The sequence below is a fragment of the Lepisosteus platostomus genome, chromosome 6 (genome assembly GCF_059453375.1).
Source record: "Lepisosteus platostomus isolate fLepPlt1 chromosome 6, fLepPlt1.hap1, whole genome shotgun sequence".
NCBI classification, from domain to species: Eukaryota; Metazoa; Chordata; class Actinopteri; order Semionotiformes; family Lepisosteidae; genus Lepisosteus; species Lepisosteus platostomus.
The window spans coordinates 12,905,116-12,921,732 of NC_142616.1; the positions used below are offsets into that span (position 1 = coordinate 12,905,116).

The following is a 16,617-nucleotide window of genomic DNA, read 5'->3' on the forward strand; positions in this document are numbered from 1 at the left end:
CTCTGCCCTGACTGGGTGAAACAAGTGCAGGGACTGAGGAGAGGGGAAAGGGGAGCCCTGAGGTTGTTCCCAGTCTGGGGACTCAGTGCGTTTCAACAGTGCAGCCCTGCTGAGCCCCTCAGAGCAGAGAGCGCAGTGCCTGCCACTGTCCGTGTGCAGGTGTGGACCTGTAGTCTGTGCAGTGACCTCAAACAGCACATCTGTCTGTAATAGCATCTGTTCTTATCTGATGCTGCATTATTCTACAGCACCTTCTGTGGAGGTAATTCGAGATCTGCGGTGATGGTCTGGATTGTGGGAATCAGAGCTCACAGATTAGAAAGAGATCTTCGCACTTGTTTTAATTTAGGCTGTGAATCCAGGTGTCTTCACTGGACCCTGCAGTTGAGACATGATGCCTCTGTCTCCAGACACGCTGATCAGACTGGGCGTGTGGAGGTGAGGGGTGTGTCCCTTCAGACAGAAGAGAAAGTGAAAGCTTCCTGTGTTCAGCACAGCTCACCCAGCCTTGCTGCAGCCCACAGCACGAGCGGCAGAGACACAGCCTGCGTCTCCGGGGTGAGAATCCACTGGACACAGCAGCTCCCAGACTGGATCCAGGAGCCTGAGGAAGTGTCCAGGTCCTGACTGCGCTGTGAGCAGGTGAGCAGACAGAGTGAACTGTACAGCTGTGAGACAGACAGCAGGCCTCCCTGCACACAACAGCAGCACTGTAGCACATCTGGCAGACTCTCCTGGCAGACTTATAGTCCAGCACACTGCCTCCTGCCATCTGGCCAAGGGCAGCCTGTTCACACATCGGTGTATTAAAATGCGTGTATTTACCTGACACTGGGCAGATCTGTCCTGCTGAAGATGAAAGTAAAAGTCACTCGAGTTCTTTAGTTCAGAACTTCCTGAAATGTGAACAGGAAGTAGTTTTCTTGTCTCTGAGCAGAACGAGGCAGGGGGACATGAAGACAGACTGTGCCTTGGTTGTACTTCTTCAGTGACTGATTCCCTGTTGTGGCACTTAATGACTCCAGTATTTTCCACTCTGAACAACAGTAAGAACTCTGCTGTCTGAACAGTACTGCTGTCTCTCTGTATTACTATGTCCTCTTTACAGTAAATCCTGTTTAAATGCAGTTTCTGTTGACATTTTGGATGTCTTTGTTCTTTGAAGTCAATTAGAATTGAGCCCGGATCTGTATTTTGTTGACAGTGTGAGGTTGTCAGTATTAGTGTACTGTGGTCTTTTACTGTGGTTGCTTCATGAATCATTGACTTTATCAAGCACTATGACTTGAACCTGGTTCATTTCATAGAGTGATGTCAGTATCCTGTGTTATACACTGAACTTTGAAAGGAATAGAAAAGTCACAGAACACTCCCAGGGCATTTAAAACACTGATTTTTAAATAGCTTCATTTGGACTCCAAAAGACTTTCAGGACATCTAAGCTATGAGACAGACTAGTGAAACGACACATTGCAGGATCAGTGTTTCTGTCTTCACTCACTCTCTGACTATGTGTTACAGGATAAGGACTGATTATCAGGGAATCAGTGTTCCTATATCTTTACTGACTCTGCGAGAGTGTGTTTCAGGATGTGGACTGGTCATCAGGTCAATCAGTGTTCCTGTGTCTTTACTCACTCTCTGACTGTGTGTTACAGGATGAGGACTGGTTTTCAGGTGAATCCATGTTCCTGTGTCTTTACTGACTGTGTGAGAGTGTGTTTCAGAATGAGGACTGGTCCTCAGGTGAATCGGTGCTCCTGTGTCTTTACTGACTGTGTGAGAGTGTGTTTCAGGGTGAGGAGTGGACATCAGGTGAATCAGTGCTCCTGTGTCTTTGCTGACAGATTGAGAGACACCTGAAGAAGGCTCCACGGCCGAAACGTTGTGTTCTCTTTCTTCTTTTTTTCAGCATGGAATAAACCTATTACTTGTTCCTTTGCAGCCTACGCATGCTGATGCAGCTACCCACCTAGATTGAGAATATGTTTCAGGATGAGGACTGGTCATCAGGTGAAACAGTGTTCCTGTGTCTTTACTGACTGTGTGAGAGTGTGTTTCAGGATGAGGATTGGTCATCAGGTGAATCAGTGCTCCTGTGTCTTTACTGACGGAATATGAGTATGTTTCAGGATGAGGAGTGGTCATCAGGTGAATCAGTGCTCCTGTGTCTTTACTCACTCTCTGACTGTGTGTTACAGGATGAGGACTGGTCACTTGGAGTGGCTGTGTTTGATCATCTTGCTGGTCCAGCAGATCTCTGTCTCCAGACCAGGTACAGCTCTGAGAGGAAAACTAGAATCAGGAGGGAATTATTGTTCTGTGAGAGTGAGAGTCTCTGTCAGATTGTGTGATTGTGTGACAGTGAGAGTCTCAGTCAGACTTTGTGACTGTGTGACAGTGAGAGTCTCAAAGTGTGTTATTGTGTGACAGTGAGAGTCTAAGAGAATGTGATTGTGTGACAATGAGAGTCTCAGAGTGTGTGATTTTGTGACAGTGAGAGTCTCACTCAGAGTGTGTGATTGTGTGATTGTGAGTCTCAGAGCATGTGATTGTGATTATGTGACAGTGAGAGTCTCACTCAGAGTGTGTGATTGTGTGATTGTGAGTCTCAGTCAGAGCGTGTGATTGTGATTTTGTGACGGTGAGAATCTCACTCAGTGTGTGATTGTGTGATTGTGAGTCTCAGTCAGAGCGTGTGATTGTGATTATGTGACAATGAGAATCTCACTAAGAGTGTGTGATTGTGTGATTGTGAGAGTCTCAGCCAGATTGTGTGACTGTATGACAGTGAGAGTCTCAGAGTGTGTGACAGTGTGAAATTGTGTGTTTTCTCTCTCTGTAACGTGTGAGGGTGTCTGGGACAGGTGATGTTGTGTGACAATGTGAGTCTCAGTCTGTGTCTCATTTCTCTCTCCAGAGACGTTTCAGGTTCTTGGTCCAGCTGATCCTGTTGTCGCTGTGGCTGGTGAAGACACTGTCCTGCCCTGTTACCTCTCACCCAGGATCAGCGCTGTGGACCTAGAAATCCGCTGGTACAGAGATGAGAGATCTGAACCTGTGTTTTTATACCGCAAGCAAAGACCAGAGCTGCAAGATCAAGCCCTGACCTACAGGGGAAGAGCCGCACTGTTTCTAGAGGAGCTCAGTAAAGGCAACACTTCCTTACGACTGACACGGGTGCGAGGCTCTGACCATGGGAGATACAGATGTGTAGTTGAGTCTCTGGATTGGTACGATGACACTGTCATTGAAGTGGATGTTAGAGGTCAGTTCCGTTTTCATTTATTTCTCAGTATCTTGAGTAATGTGGGCTTCCTTCAGAGAAAGAGAAACTGGCAGTAGAGGTGCTGGTGGCACTAAGCACAACGCCAGAGCCACATCTGTTACAACACTGAGATACAAACTGAGGTACAGGTGGCTGTTTTTTTTTTTGTTGAGAATCAGAGTGGGCCAGCTGGTCCAGGGCTGACAGGAAGCATTCGTGTCTGATGGAGTTTCCTACACTAACCAGTGATGTCTCAGTTTTCTCCACTTACTGATGAGGGAGACAGGAGTCTAGATAGCACAGGCAGAGTCCTGAGACCTCCCTCTGCCTCACTGGAACATCAGCAGACAGAGGAAGGGTCATGGGCTGTAATTAGTGAAAAGACATCAAACCAGCTGCTGCTGCTGTCTCAGGAGCTCAATGTTAATTGAGCTGTAATTAAGTTTAATTAAGTAATTAAATGAAGAGTAATTGAAAGGAATAGGACCATGTAGTCTTCCCCTAGAGGGGTCACTGTTAGTTCTAGGATCCCAGTGGGAGGTCATCAGACTAGGACAGACCTCTCAATTTAAAAAAACAAATGAATGCACAGGGAGTATCAGTCTCATGCTATTGAGTATACTAGCGTCATTGCAGTGTCTACAGTAAGTTATTCTTTAGTTCATGATTAATTATTGAATTTTACTGCAATATTATATTTGGCAGACACTTAGTTTGAAATGATATACCGGTGTTTCTATCACCAAAATAAAATGAGATTCACATAAGCAATTTCTTATTTATCTTGTTAACTTTTGCTAAAAAATATCTACTGTTCTTAAAAACTCTTTCAGCTGTGGGCGGCCAGCCAGTGGTCTCTGTCACAGGACACCAGGCTCAGGGGGTCAGGCTGGGCTGTGAGTCTAAAGGCTGGTTCCCAGAGCCTGAAGTGGTGTGGCTGGACAGTGAAGGACAGAGCCTGACTGCCGACCCCACAGAGACGCACAGGGACAGCCAGGACCTCTTCACTGTGAGGAGACAGGTGACCGTGCAGCACAGCGCCACCAACAGGTTCACCTGCCGAGTTCAGCAGCAGCAGCTGAACCAAGTGAGGGAGGCAGAGATCGACGTCCCCAGTGAGTAGCAGGGGCTCCTGTTCACAGCCTTCAGGACGCCCTGACTCTGTGCAGCTCTGCAGCTGTGATGCTGTGTTTTCCAGGTGAACTCTTCCCCCGAGTCTCTCCCTGGATGGTGGCTTTCTGGGTGATCCTGGTCCTCGTGCTCTGTGCTCTTGTTGGTCTTGCTATGATCATGTATCGCCATGTCAAACTGCGCACGGAGAGAGGTATTTCAATGACTAATTCATTAAAATAGTTCAAATTATTTTCATCTTCATCTTGAGTGATATTCTAGTAGGGAAAGTCTCCTCTAACCTGCAGAGCTTGTGTAAATTGGGGACTGTCCCTGCTCTATTCCTGTTCAACTTTTACACCTCTGACTTCAGGTACAACTCTGAGACATGTCATCTGCAGAAGTTTTCAGATGACTCTGCAATTGTGGGGTGTATTAGAGAGGGGAGGGAGGAGGAATATAGGAGCTTGATTACCAGCTTTGTGGACTTGTGTCATCTTAACCACCTCGTTCAACACCAGCAAGACTAAAGAAATGGTCATGGACTTCCGAAGGAATAAGTCTCCGCTGAACCCTGTTTCCACCCAGGGTGAGGACATAGAGGCGTACATTCCTACAAGTACTTAGGGGTACACCTGGATGATAAGCTGGAGTGGTCTGGTAACACTGACGACCTGTTCAAGAAAGGTCAGAGCCGACTCTATTTTCTTAGGAGGCTCAGGTCCTTTGGTGTGTGTGGAACACTGCTACACATTTTTTATGAATCAGTGGTGGCGGCGGCCATCTTCTACGCTGTTGTGTGCTGGGGCAGCAGCATCATGACAAGAGATGTACTGTAAATAGGCTCAATAAACTCATCAAGAAGGCTGGCTCTGTGTTGGGGATGAGCCTTGACCCCCTGGAGGTGGTGGCAGAGAGGAGAATGCTGACCGAGGTCACAGCCATCATAAACAACGCCTCTCATCTGCTACATGAGACTGTTATTAGGCAGTGGAGCACTTAGTAACAGACTGCTCCAGCTACGGTGTTCAAGGGAACGTTTCCGCAGGTCTTTCCTCCCGGCGGCTGTCAGGGTGTATAACGCTGCCCTAGGCTAGGACTGTCAGCCCTTCGTCTGCTCCTCTATGGACAGCATGGTACACTATTGTACTTTTTGGACACTCAATCTGTATATATAGTACTTATGCACATTCTGCACATATTTAATTGTTTTACAGTGGCTATGAGCATATTTTGCACACACCTAACCGTATTTTATTTTGTATTGTTGTACTTATTTTATTTTAATTTTTAGTCTATTCTGATGTCTGTTTTTGCTTGTCTTGGGCTGGGCTGCTGGAACACCTCAATGTCTTCTCTTCCATTTACAGATTGGCTACGTGAAGACCGAGGTGAGTCCATGTGTGTGTTGTAACAGGTTGTGTTGTTCACTCCTTCAGATTCACACTCTTTCACACCAGCTGTGTCTCAGTCCTCACCAGCTCTCTCACACTCATTCACACTGTGTCTCAGTCCTCACCAGCTCTCTCACACTCATTCACTCCAGCTGTGTCTCAGTCCTCACCAGCTCTCTCACACTCATTCACTCCAGCTGTGTCTCAGTCCTCATCAGCTCTCTCACACTCTTTCACTCCAGCTGTGTCTTAGTCCTCACCAGCTCTCTCACACTCATTCACTCCAGCTGTCTCAGTCTACTCCAGCTCTCTCACACTCATTCACTCCAGCTGTGTCTCAGTCTACTCCAGCTCTCTCACACTCATTCACTCCAGCTGTGTCTCAGTCCTCACCAGCTCTCTCACACTCATTCACTCCAGCTGTGTCTCAGTCCTCACCAGCTCTCTCACACTCATTCACTCCAGCTGTCTCAGTCCTCACCCGCGCTCTCTCACTCATTCACACTAACTGTGTCTCAGTCCTCACCAGCTCTCTCACACTCATTCACGCCAGTTCTGTCTCAGTCCACACCATCTCTCTCTCACTCATTCACACCAGCTGTGTCTCAGTCCTCACCACCTTTCTTACACTCATTCACTCCAGCTGTCTCAGTCCTCACCAGCTCTCTCACACTCATTCACACTAACTGTGTCTCAGTCCTCACCAGCTCTCTCACACTCATTCACTCCAGCTGTGTCTTAGTCCTCACCAGCTCTCTCACACTCATTCACTCCAGCTGTGTCTCAGTCCTCACCAGCTCTCTCACACTCATTCACACTGTGTCTCAGTCCTCACCAGCTCTCTCACACTCATTCACACTAACTGTGTCTTAGTCCTCACCAGCTCTCTCACACTCATTCACACTAACTGTGTCTCAGTCCTCACCAGCTCTCTCACACTCATTCACACTAACTGTGTCTCAGTCCTCACCAGCTCTCTCACACTCATTCACTCCAGCTGTGTATCAGTCTTCACCAGCTCTCAGTGTCTCTAACATCACACTGCTCTTTCTCTTTCAGAGAAATGCAGACCTGGAGGTAAGGATGTTTAACACACAGAGAACTGTTGAAAGGAGTTGAATGGGTTTTTGCTCTTCAGTAGTGTTACATATACAGTACAATACAGCTCCTAATGTCAGAGACATGTGTATTGAATCCAACTGGCAGTTCAGTACCTGAGGTCCATGTCTGAAGGCCAGGTATCTGAGTCTTGGGAACTGGACAGTGACTGAACCTTAGACCAGCATCAGCCCACCTGAAACACCAGCCCCTCTCTGTCAGAGATTTATAGCTGTGAAATTAGTCTTCAATATTCTTCTCATTATTATAGAAATAAAGTTAAATGAGCAGGCAAAGCAGAAACAATACACCTGAGACAAACTGCACACAAGCAATGTTCCCTCTAAACACAGGTTATGAAATCAGAGCACATACTTTAGGAAATTGAACTGCTCACAAAAAATTAAATTCATTGAAATATGATCATAATAAAACAAACACGGTCTTCAATTGAAAAATGCTAAACTGACCACATGAGCCTGTCTGCGAGAGGCCCAACTGTGTGCAGTATTACTGCTGCTCGATCATCGATATCTCTGCTCTCGTAGTCTCGTACCTCATGTTCTCATGTTCTCATGCTCACTCCACACTCTCTCTCTGACTGGGCTCGCTGAATCGCTGTCCCGGTCTTTTGGGTCTCTGTGCTTCACAACAAACAGCCTTTTCCTTTTCTTATCGTAGAAACGTAGACTTATTGTGTTCAAATTTGTATTACTCACGTAAAAGTTTATTTTATTAAAAAAATAAAAATATCGATTCACTATGTTGAAAGAGGTGAAGGGCGTTAAGCGCAAAAGAACTGCAAGTTCATTTAGAGTGGGATGGCTTGAGAAATGGTAGAAACTGCTACTCCAGAGTATACAAGAACAGCATGAATCCCATAATTTGATAAATGTTCCATTATGGGAAATATTTATGTTTGATTAAAAAAATGGTGTTAAATGTTTGTATTGTCGTGATGCGAAAGTTCCAGGAGAATTTTCTAGTTAAAAGAGGGTGATGACATTTGGAAACTTTTTAAAGGGTCATCTCACAAGAAAATCACGTCTTGATGGTGTAGAAAAACACAGACGCCAAAATCCTTCACTACGAGCTACAGGGCTGCTGCATGAAAGTCCAGAGGAACGAGAGTGAAAATGTTCAAACTCAGAGATTAAAGTGCTTATCGACAGTGTTCTGTTAGCCATTAAAATGAATAACTCTCAGGTCAAGACGTTTATGAACATGTGACAAAGTATGTTAAAATTCCTGAAAGTTAGCAAAGCAAAAATTACACATTGGGATTTTTGGAGATTATCAACAGCATCGTCAAAAAGAAATGATTGAGGAAATAGCTTCAGCAGATTTTCATACGTTAACAGTTAATGAAAGCACAGATATACCTGTCAACAAATGCCTCACTTCAAATTTAAGCCTAAAAATTCTACTGTGAATAAAACTTATTTTGGTGGAATAGTGCAGCTGCAGGCATGTGATTTTTCTTCTAGTGTTTTGGCAGTCAAGCAGTTTTACCACCATCTTGACCTGTGGAAAATGGTGATGTTTACATCGGACGGTGCGTCAGTGATGTTGGGCAAAGTTAATGGTGCAGCAGCACAACTAAATGACTTTAAATTTGCTGTGCGTGAAATAATAAATGCAAACTAGTTAAAACTTTGCTGATATGGTGACATTTGCACTTCAAAATGAACAGTTTTGTGACCTTGGAAAGCTGATGGATATCAGGTGACCTTTTCTAGCATCCAGTGTTGACTGTGAACGGGGTTTCAGCTTAATGAATTCACTCAAAAACACATGAAGAAACCGCTTAGGAGAGTGTCATTTGGATATGCTGATGAGAAATAAAAGCTTTCATCTGGATGGAGGGCTCATTAGTCTGGATAAGGTTTACACAGGATGGGCAAATGCCAAAGACAGGAGAGAGAACAAATAAATGCACTAAATTATTTGTACACTGTAATAACTGTAGTGATATTTATTTGCATTATAAATTGCATAACATAAGAATAAAACAATATTCATATTAATTTCCTGTTTATTTGCATCAAAAAACAAAGTACTGTAGCTCATACTTTCTCTTAAAACATGCATGTACAATTTATAGTAGCTTTGATAATGACTATAAAGTTGCACAACTTGAAATTTTTGCACACACAGACCATTAGAAATTAGAGGGAACATTGCACACAAGTACAGAATCTAAATTTTCACTGCCCATCTCACACAGGCTGTGTTAACACTGCTCTCTGGGGTGAGAAAAGGCTTGTCTTCACTGTTGTGTGTGTTGAGATCAGGTGTGTGAACAGGTGTGTCTTCACTGTTGTGTGTGTTGAGATCATGTGTGTGAACAGGTGTGTCTTCACTGTTTTCTGTGTTGAGATCAGGTGTGTGAACATGTGTGTCTTCACTGTTGTCTGTGTTGAGATCAGTTGTGTGAACAGGTGTGTCTCACTGTTGTCTGTGTTGAGATCAGGTGTGTGAACAGGTGTGTCTCACTGCTCTCTGTGTTGAGATCAGGTGTGCAGCAGGGTGATCTTGTGTGTCAGGGGTGTGTTCAGCTGGAGAAAGTGCTGTGTGATGCTGCTCCTCCCACAGGGGAGTTTGAACTGCTCTCTGTCCCTGAGCCTCAGCTCTGCCTCAGTGCTTCACAGTCAGAAGCTCTGGAACAGAGAAAGGGCTCAGACTCCTGTGAGGAGGCTGCTCAGTCACTCCTGTCCTTGTCTTTGTACTGGAGGCAGTGGGAGGTGTGGAGCTGGACTGTGTGATAACAAGCTGGATGAGCTGTCAGTGTCTCTTACAGACCCACAGCTCCACTGGCCAGACAACACACTCCTGTGTGTTACTGTCCTGCCTGAGAGATCAGCACAGCACTACAACACACAACACTGCACACCTGGAGACCAGACTCCAGCAGGAATGTGCTCTCAGCTCTCTAACATCTTTCTCTCTGTTTGCAGAGTTTGAGAAGCTTCGCAAACATGCAGGTGAGTCTGTTGTCACTGACAGGAACTTGTCATTTACAAAGGTCACAGCAGGGTCACAGGGGTCAATACAGGCTCTTACTCTAACAGGGGGACATGTTGTAACTCCTGCTTTATACACAGCTGATGTGTTTAATGTTGTGAGCAAAGTACCTGAGATGTCCTTATCAGCTGTACCCCAGGAAATCCCAGTTGCCCTAAACTCTCCTGCAGTTGCTCCTCTGTGACGCAGAGCAGGTGGGTGTCACGGATGTCAGAAAGGTCGAACCATGGAATGACATGAGGGTGAGGAAGACCCTATGCGTAGCGGCGAGACGGGGGTTAGCCGGGCTCAGCTGTTCAGGAGAAGCCGTATAGAAACCTAGGCCCTCAGGTAGCGGACGTGGGGCGACCTGGTGCCAGGCGGGTTTCAGGACATTCGAACCCCAACGCTGAGCGAGGAGCAGAGCAGAAACAGGAAGTAAACAGGCTACACAACACGACACACCTGAAAGACATGAATAATCACAGGGAACTAGGATCAGGAGAGAAATAGGGCGCCCTCTAGGTGTACTGGGCATGACAGTGGGACTTCAGGGGCATGAGGATCGTTCTGAACAGAGGAAGCGTGACGTCACTCGCTGGCTCAGGGTCAAAATGCTTCCTGTCGGTGCTTCTTTCCCAGTAGCTGAGTGCATGACAGACGATAATTCATTTTAAAAGAATTTTCTCCCCTCGTAGTTTGATTAAATTGAATTTCATCAAGTCTGTCCCTGCGCATATGTAGCGACACATTGTGATCGTTCAAGTTGAGCTGCTCGACTCAAAACAGACGAAGTAAACTAAGGAAAGCCTAGCAATATTGCTGTCTGTTTAGCCAAAGAGTTGTACTACTAAACACATTTCGACTAAATACATTTTATACCGTCCCAGTACAAAAATGACAGCACAAGGAACATAAAGATTTCTTTCATGTTTAAAGTAAACTAAATAAGGTAAACTTGGCTCAGGCACTGGAGAATGAGCTCTGGAACAGACACCTTTACACAGAGAGTGGTGGGAGATGGGAACAAGCTGTCTAGAGTGTCTGCCCCAGTCCTTCTGGTGGGCGGCGGTGAGCTGGGTAGCAGGTGTCAGATTGAAGCAGTTACCCATCACTCTGGGGATGTACTGGAGTCTCCCAGTCCTGAACTGACCGGGGGGCTGGCCAGGAGTTGGGCTCGGCTGGGCTCCTCTTCAGGGGCTGTGGAGACCCCTTCTGGCTCAGAAGCTCCCAGGAAACGAGTCTCTTGCTGTAGGAGATTCATTTCTTCAGTGAGTCTAGAGACCTGTCCTCCTCATGAGGTCCCTGACCTTTCTTCACTTGTCCAGGACCTGGAGAATGAGGGTCATCCAGGCACACCGGGCACTCTGACCTGGGCACGCCACTGAGCTCCCTTCCCATCAGCCGCTCAGAGCTGGCTGGGCAGGGCACAGTCCAGAAGGCTGGAGCGTGTGTTGCCACAGCCCCTGACCTCTGGAGAAGGCAGTCTCTGGCCTGACCTCTGGGCACCTCAACTTGCCGGTAGCTGCTGTACAGGTCCAGAGAGCTGAACCAGCGCTACCCTGAGACATAATCCAGCACCTCGTCAGTGTGGCTCAGGGGACAAGAGTCCTTCTGGGTGACGTTGTTGAGTCCCTGTAGTCTGTACAGACCAGCAGTGAAGCGTCCTTCTGCAGGGGGAGATCAGGGCCTGTCAGAGGGCTCGATCTCCCCTGCTGCAGTCAGACCCCGGACTGCTTCCTCTGCCTCGGCTCTCTTGTGGATGGCCAGGCAGGGGGAGGGATGCAGATGGGTCTTGCTTCACCAGTGTCGATGGTGCACTGAGCTTTGTTTGTACGAGTACAGTCTTCCTCTCTTCCAGCAAACACATCTGCAAACTCTCGTAGCAGAGTCCTTGGTTGTCCCTGCTCTGCCTCACTCAGTCCCTCTTTGCTGCGCTGAGAAAGCTCCTCCACCATTTTGTCTGATTTTGTTGTGGTCTTGAAGGCCGAGCCCCTGTCCTCAGTTTCAGGATGCTGCTCCCTCGCACCGTGGGTCAGTGTCTCCTGGCTGATGGGGAGTCTCTGGGCTCCCTGCTGTATCTCCATGGTAACTCTCAGCTGCTCTGGAGCTGTTGCACTGGTACCCAGGAGGAGGTGTGGCCCCTCGCTGCTATTAGCTTGAGGGCCACTCGGCATTTCCTGCTGGCACTGCTCTCGAGACGCACGGTTCTGCACAGAGGAGTTCAGTACCAGTGACTCCATCCTCTCACCTGGCCATCCAGGGAAAGCTCTCTTCACTGGTCTGCAGCAGAACTGCCAGGTTCTCTCCTTCTGTAGTCTGTCTGAGCCAGGCGCTGCCTGTAGGAGTTATACTGTACCTGACCATCGTGATCTTCAGCATGAACACACACCTGCAGACTCACACAGCTGAGCCTTGAAGAGCAGGGTCACCAACACATGGCTCAACAAATACAAACAGTGAAAACAGTGAGATCTGGTGGGAAATTAATTATTAGTCCAGCAAACTGATGTCGAAACGAGTAAGGAAAGTTATTGAGGTTAAATCATTCTGTGCAGTAATATCCACAGATGTCCTTCCATCAGCTCTTACAGCCATTCCTGCAGACTGCCTTCATCTAGAACTGACACAAATCATCACTTTTAAAAAGATGGAGATTTCAGTATTTTTATTTCTTTAACCTTTACATTTGACTACATAACGCTAATATCTGTTCCCCCAATTTCTGAATATCCCTGCTTTCCCTTAAGAAATACAATTGTAGAGTCACATCACAACAAATAATTAACAAATCTGCTCAATTCACACCCAGATGTGACAAAACACATTTAAGACTTTCAAACTATTTAAATATTTTCTTATTTTCAGTTCTCTTCACTCCCTGGGATATCTGAAAAAACACTGTCGCATACAAGATATTTTACACACAGCTACTAATAAAGATGTACAATAAATTTCATTGTTAATAAATTACTTGTATTAATAGACATTAAATACATTAATAGAAACAATAAAATTAGTTTTTAATAAATTACTCATGAATAAACACATCAATAAAGTTCATTATTAATAAATGTGGTTTCACTGGAAAGTAGTTTAAGTTAAACATTACAATCCTTTTCCAAGTGACGGACACATGACTTCCTGCCGTAGTGCCGGTGTTGTTTCCCCTCTATTCTCCTGTGATCCAGAGCTCCGCCTGTCCCACACTGAGCTGTCTCCCCATGTGAAGAGGCGCTGGGAGTCAGTCCTGTACTCCAGTCACCTCTAGAGGGCAGCAGCTCTCACTCTGGGCTCGTTGCAGTGGAGAGCAGGTTCAGCTCGGAGCTGCGGACTGATTTCAGCGGCCAAGTTCGTTGCTCTTGGTCTGAAGTCGGCGCGCTAGTTTAACACAGAGCTGTGTGCTGACCAGGGGCTGAGCTCCAGTTAGTGCGCTGTGTCAGTTCGTTACAACTGACCCACAATGTCTGTTTTTCAGGTTTCCATACGTATTACACTGATTTGTGTGTAACGAACAAGAAAAAAAGACACACACAAGCTTTGTCTGTTCTCTTTCTGGTTCCCCTGTCTTGTGTGAAGACAACTTCAGCCTTAATTCAGGTGACAGAGTTCAATACACTGACAGACAGCTCTTAACACACACAAACAACAGATCCTTTTTATTACTGTCCTCAGCAGCGCAGGAGGAGACAAGCTTGCAGTTACTGCCTGTGTGACTCAGGTCCCTGTTATTGTTAATGAAGTGGCAGCAATTTCAGCTTCTAAGAATTTCGTCTTAATGAGACTTAAACAATCTAACTGATAGAGAGGAACCAGAATAACCATGAAAAGACAGTTTGCTTATTTTTCTTCTTGTGAAATAATGTATCCATCAGTATAGAGATGCCCTCAGCCGTGTGATCTGCACACAGTGGATCATCAGGTCTCCTTCAGATTTAAAGACACTTTCTCCCACAGGAGCCAGACTCTCGCAGTGTGAGAGCTCTGCACACGCTCACAGCTCATCTCAGCCGGGCTGGGCCTGTCTGTCCTGATCAACCCAGGAGACCCCATTTCCACAGGTCCGCCTGCCTAGTCTCTCCAGTCACATCAGAACACATCCAGAGCATCTGGACCGGTCCTGTCCACACTGTAATGTCCACTAAACGCTGGCCGCACAATACTGACACTTTCTGAAGTGTTTTCTTTATTTTTACCTGCTGCACACAAACAAGCATCAGTGACTGCAGACGAGTTCAACCCAAACCAGTGATGTGAACCTGTGACTGCAGGCATCACGTGCAAACTGTACCAGAACAGTGGAAAAGAGCACAACGGGTTAATTAAATTAAATTTAATTAAATAATAAACCAATAAGTTTCATTTTGTCACTGAATGCCCTGGGTGTCTCAGGACAGACAGGCCCAGTCCAGCTGAAATCAGCAGACTGAACAGAACTGTAGTTTACTGCAGTGAGCTTTCTGCTGGTGTGAATCCTGATACACACTCTAGACACCTGCATCTGTACTTTCATCTGAGAGAGGAGTGAGATACAGATCATTTCATCCTGTCTGTCTGCTCTCTGATCCACAGCTGATGTGACTCTGGACCCCAATACAGCTCATCTCTATCTCATCCTGTCTGAGGATGGGAAACAAGTGAGAGATGGAGACACACGACAGGATCTCCCTGACAATCCAGAGAGATTTGATACTGATGTCTGTGTCCTGGGAAAGGATGGGATCACCTCAGGGAGACACTACTGGGAGGTGGAGGTGGGGGAGAAGACTGAGTGGGATTTAGGAGTCGCCAGAGAGTCCATCAACAGGAAGGAGGACAAACCACTGAGCCCCCAGTATGGTTACTGGGCTGTGTGGCTGAGGAATGGGAATGAGTACAAGGCTCTTGATGACCCCTCAGTCCTCCTCCCCCTGAGCCAGAAGCCCCAGAAGGTGGGGGTGTATGTGGACTATGAGGGGGGACAGGTCTCCTTTTACAATGTGGACAACAGGTCTCATATCTACACCTTCACTGCCTCCTTCACTGAGAAACTCTTTCCATACTTCAGCCCTTGCTTCAATGAAGGAGGTACAAACTCAGCCCCACTGATCATCTGTCCTGTCAGTCACACAGACTGAATCAGCACACTACCTGTGGGAGGGGCTCTCCTGGAGAAAACAATTATTCTACTCGTTTGTGTCAAACTGTTCTGCTTTCAGTCCATGTCATTGCTCTATTTTCTATTGTCTCTCCATTAATCATGTCTTTCAGTAAATCAGTAAAATACTGTCACAGCTGTTGTCTTTCTTCACAAGCGACTGTCCTGCCTGGCTCGGGTCCGACTCGCGTCCTGCGGTTGCCCCTGGCAACAGCAACCTTCCCACGAGCTCCCGACCCGTCACTCCAACTGGATCGGGTCGCCGTTCGGTGAATCCCACCTTTCCCACCAGACCCGATCTGTTCCCAGTCCCGTGAATCAGCAGCCGGATTGACTGCCTTCTTACCGCGGTGTCGGTGCTCCGCTGTCAGAGCCTCCTTCTCCCTGCGAGCGCTCGGTTCTCTCCGAGACGAGAGTGTCTCGTTCCCCTCTTCTCTGCTGCTCTGATTCCCTGTCGCGATACAGCGATTCCTTTTCCTCCTTCTTCCCTCTTTTTCCTTTCTGTCTTGCTCATTTTTTGCCTCATTTCCTTTTCGTTTTTCATCGCCGTCGGCTCATCAGCCTGATGTTCCTTTTTGTTCCTCTTGGTGTTTTTTTGCTTCATATCTTTGCACCCTTCTCCTAGTTTTCTCCTAGTTTCCTCACCGTTATCAGCCTCCCCTCTCTGTTTCCCAGCTGGGAGCCTGGCTTGTTTCAGCGCGCTGCTCGCGAACTGTCCGCCTGTCCTTCTGTATCAAACCCCACTTGTATGTCCTGCTCCTGCCTCCAGCGTTTCTAGATCATCTTACCCAGCACACTGGAACCTGCGCCTGGGCTCCAGCCATCATCACGCTGCAGCAGCACAGCGAGCCCAGTGTCTGTTACTCGTCGCTCTGAAAGAAGGGGATTAGGGCGGGAGTCTGTTCTCAGCTCTGACTTGCAAAGTAGAACTGGACACAGGCAGGTCAGACCTCATCAGCTGGACCGTCCAGTTTCTAATCTGCCTCCGTGTGATGGAGCAAACTGAAGCTCAGTCAGAGCCTCTTCCTTCAGTGCACTGAGCTGGACTCTCCTGCCCTGACTGACTGACTGGACTGACAGGGATCAGCTGACTGGCCCTGTGCCTCACTGGGACTTTCCTCAGGAGAGCAGCGTCAGGTGCAGAGGGCAGGGAGCTGTGTCCCAGCTCAGTGTGGAGTCTCACTCCTGTGCTGTAACATCAGCACCAGCCAGCAGTCTGGAGTCCAGTTCAGGGCTGAGAAGTCCCAAAGACAGAAGGAAGACTGGCAAGGAGTTTGTTAGGTCTGGGGTTTAGTACAGATCAGTGGCTCCAGAGAGAATTCAGTCTTTCAGTGTTGCTGCACTCCTGGATGAGTCTGAATTCTCTGTAGTCTCCACAGTGGAGCAGAACAGTAGAGTTTATAGTAGGAAACTGGGAGCCAGAGGGTGAGGCGCACCAGCAGGTCTCGGAAGAGATGTGGATCGTCTCCCAGTGCAGGGAAGACCGGCCGAGGAAGTGTGAGCCCGCCTGAGGGTGCCAGGAGGTCCCAGAGCAGGGAGGGGACAGGCTTCTTCCTGGGAAAGGGAAGACTGGCCACGGGTGGGAGAGCCCTTCTGAGTGGGCCAGG

General features: G+C 47.2%; 1 protein-coding gene across 2 annotated transcripts in view; it reads left to right on the forward strand.

Annotated features, from left to right (window-relative positions):
• The window catches only part of LOC148660413 (butyrophilin subfamily 1 member A1-like), an 87,139-nt gene extending 71,995 nt beyond the window's left edge, over nt 1-15,144 (forward strand). Inside the window, exons 1-9 of one of the 2 annotated variants that reach the window (XM_088637784.1) lie at nt 1-642; nt 2,202-2,275; nt 2,921-3,268; nt 4,102-4,383; nt 4,467-4,592; nt 5,749-5,769; nt 6,832-6,849; nt 9,828-9,854; nt 14,446-15,144. In XM_088637784.1, the coding sequence (XP_088493910.1) occupies nt 2,203-2,275; nt 2,921-3,268; nt 4,102-4,383; nt 4,467-4,592; nt 5,749-5,769; nt 6,832-6,849; nt 9,828-9,854; nt 14,446-14,990 (1,440 nt within the window). In that variant the 5' untranslated portion in view covers nt 1-642; nt 2,202 and the 3' untranslated portion in view covers nt 14,991-15,144. The remainder of the gene's footprint in view (nt 643-2,201; nt 2,276-2,920; nt 3,269-4,101; nt 4,384-4,466; nt 4,593-5,748; nt 5,770-6,831; nt 6,850-9,827; nt 9,855-14,445) is intronic. The other variant, XM_088637785.1, reaches the window with a different exon arrangement.
• The last annotated feature ends 1,473 nt before the right edge of the window (nt 15,145-16,617 follow it).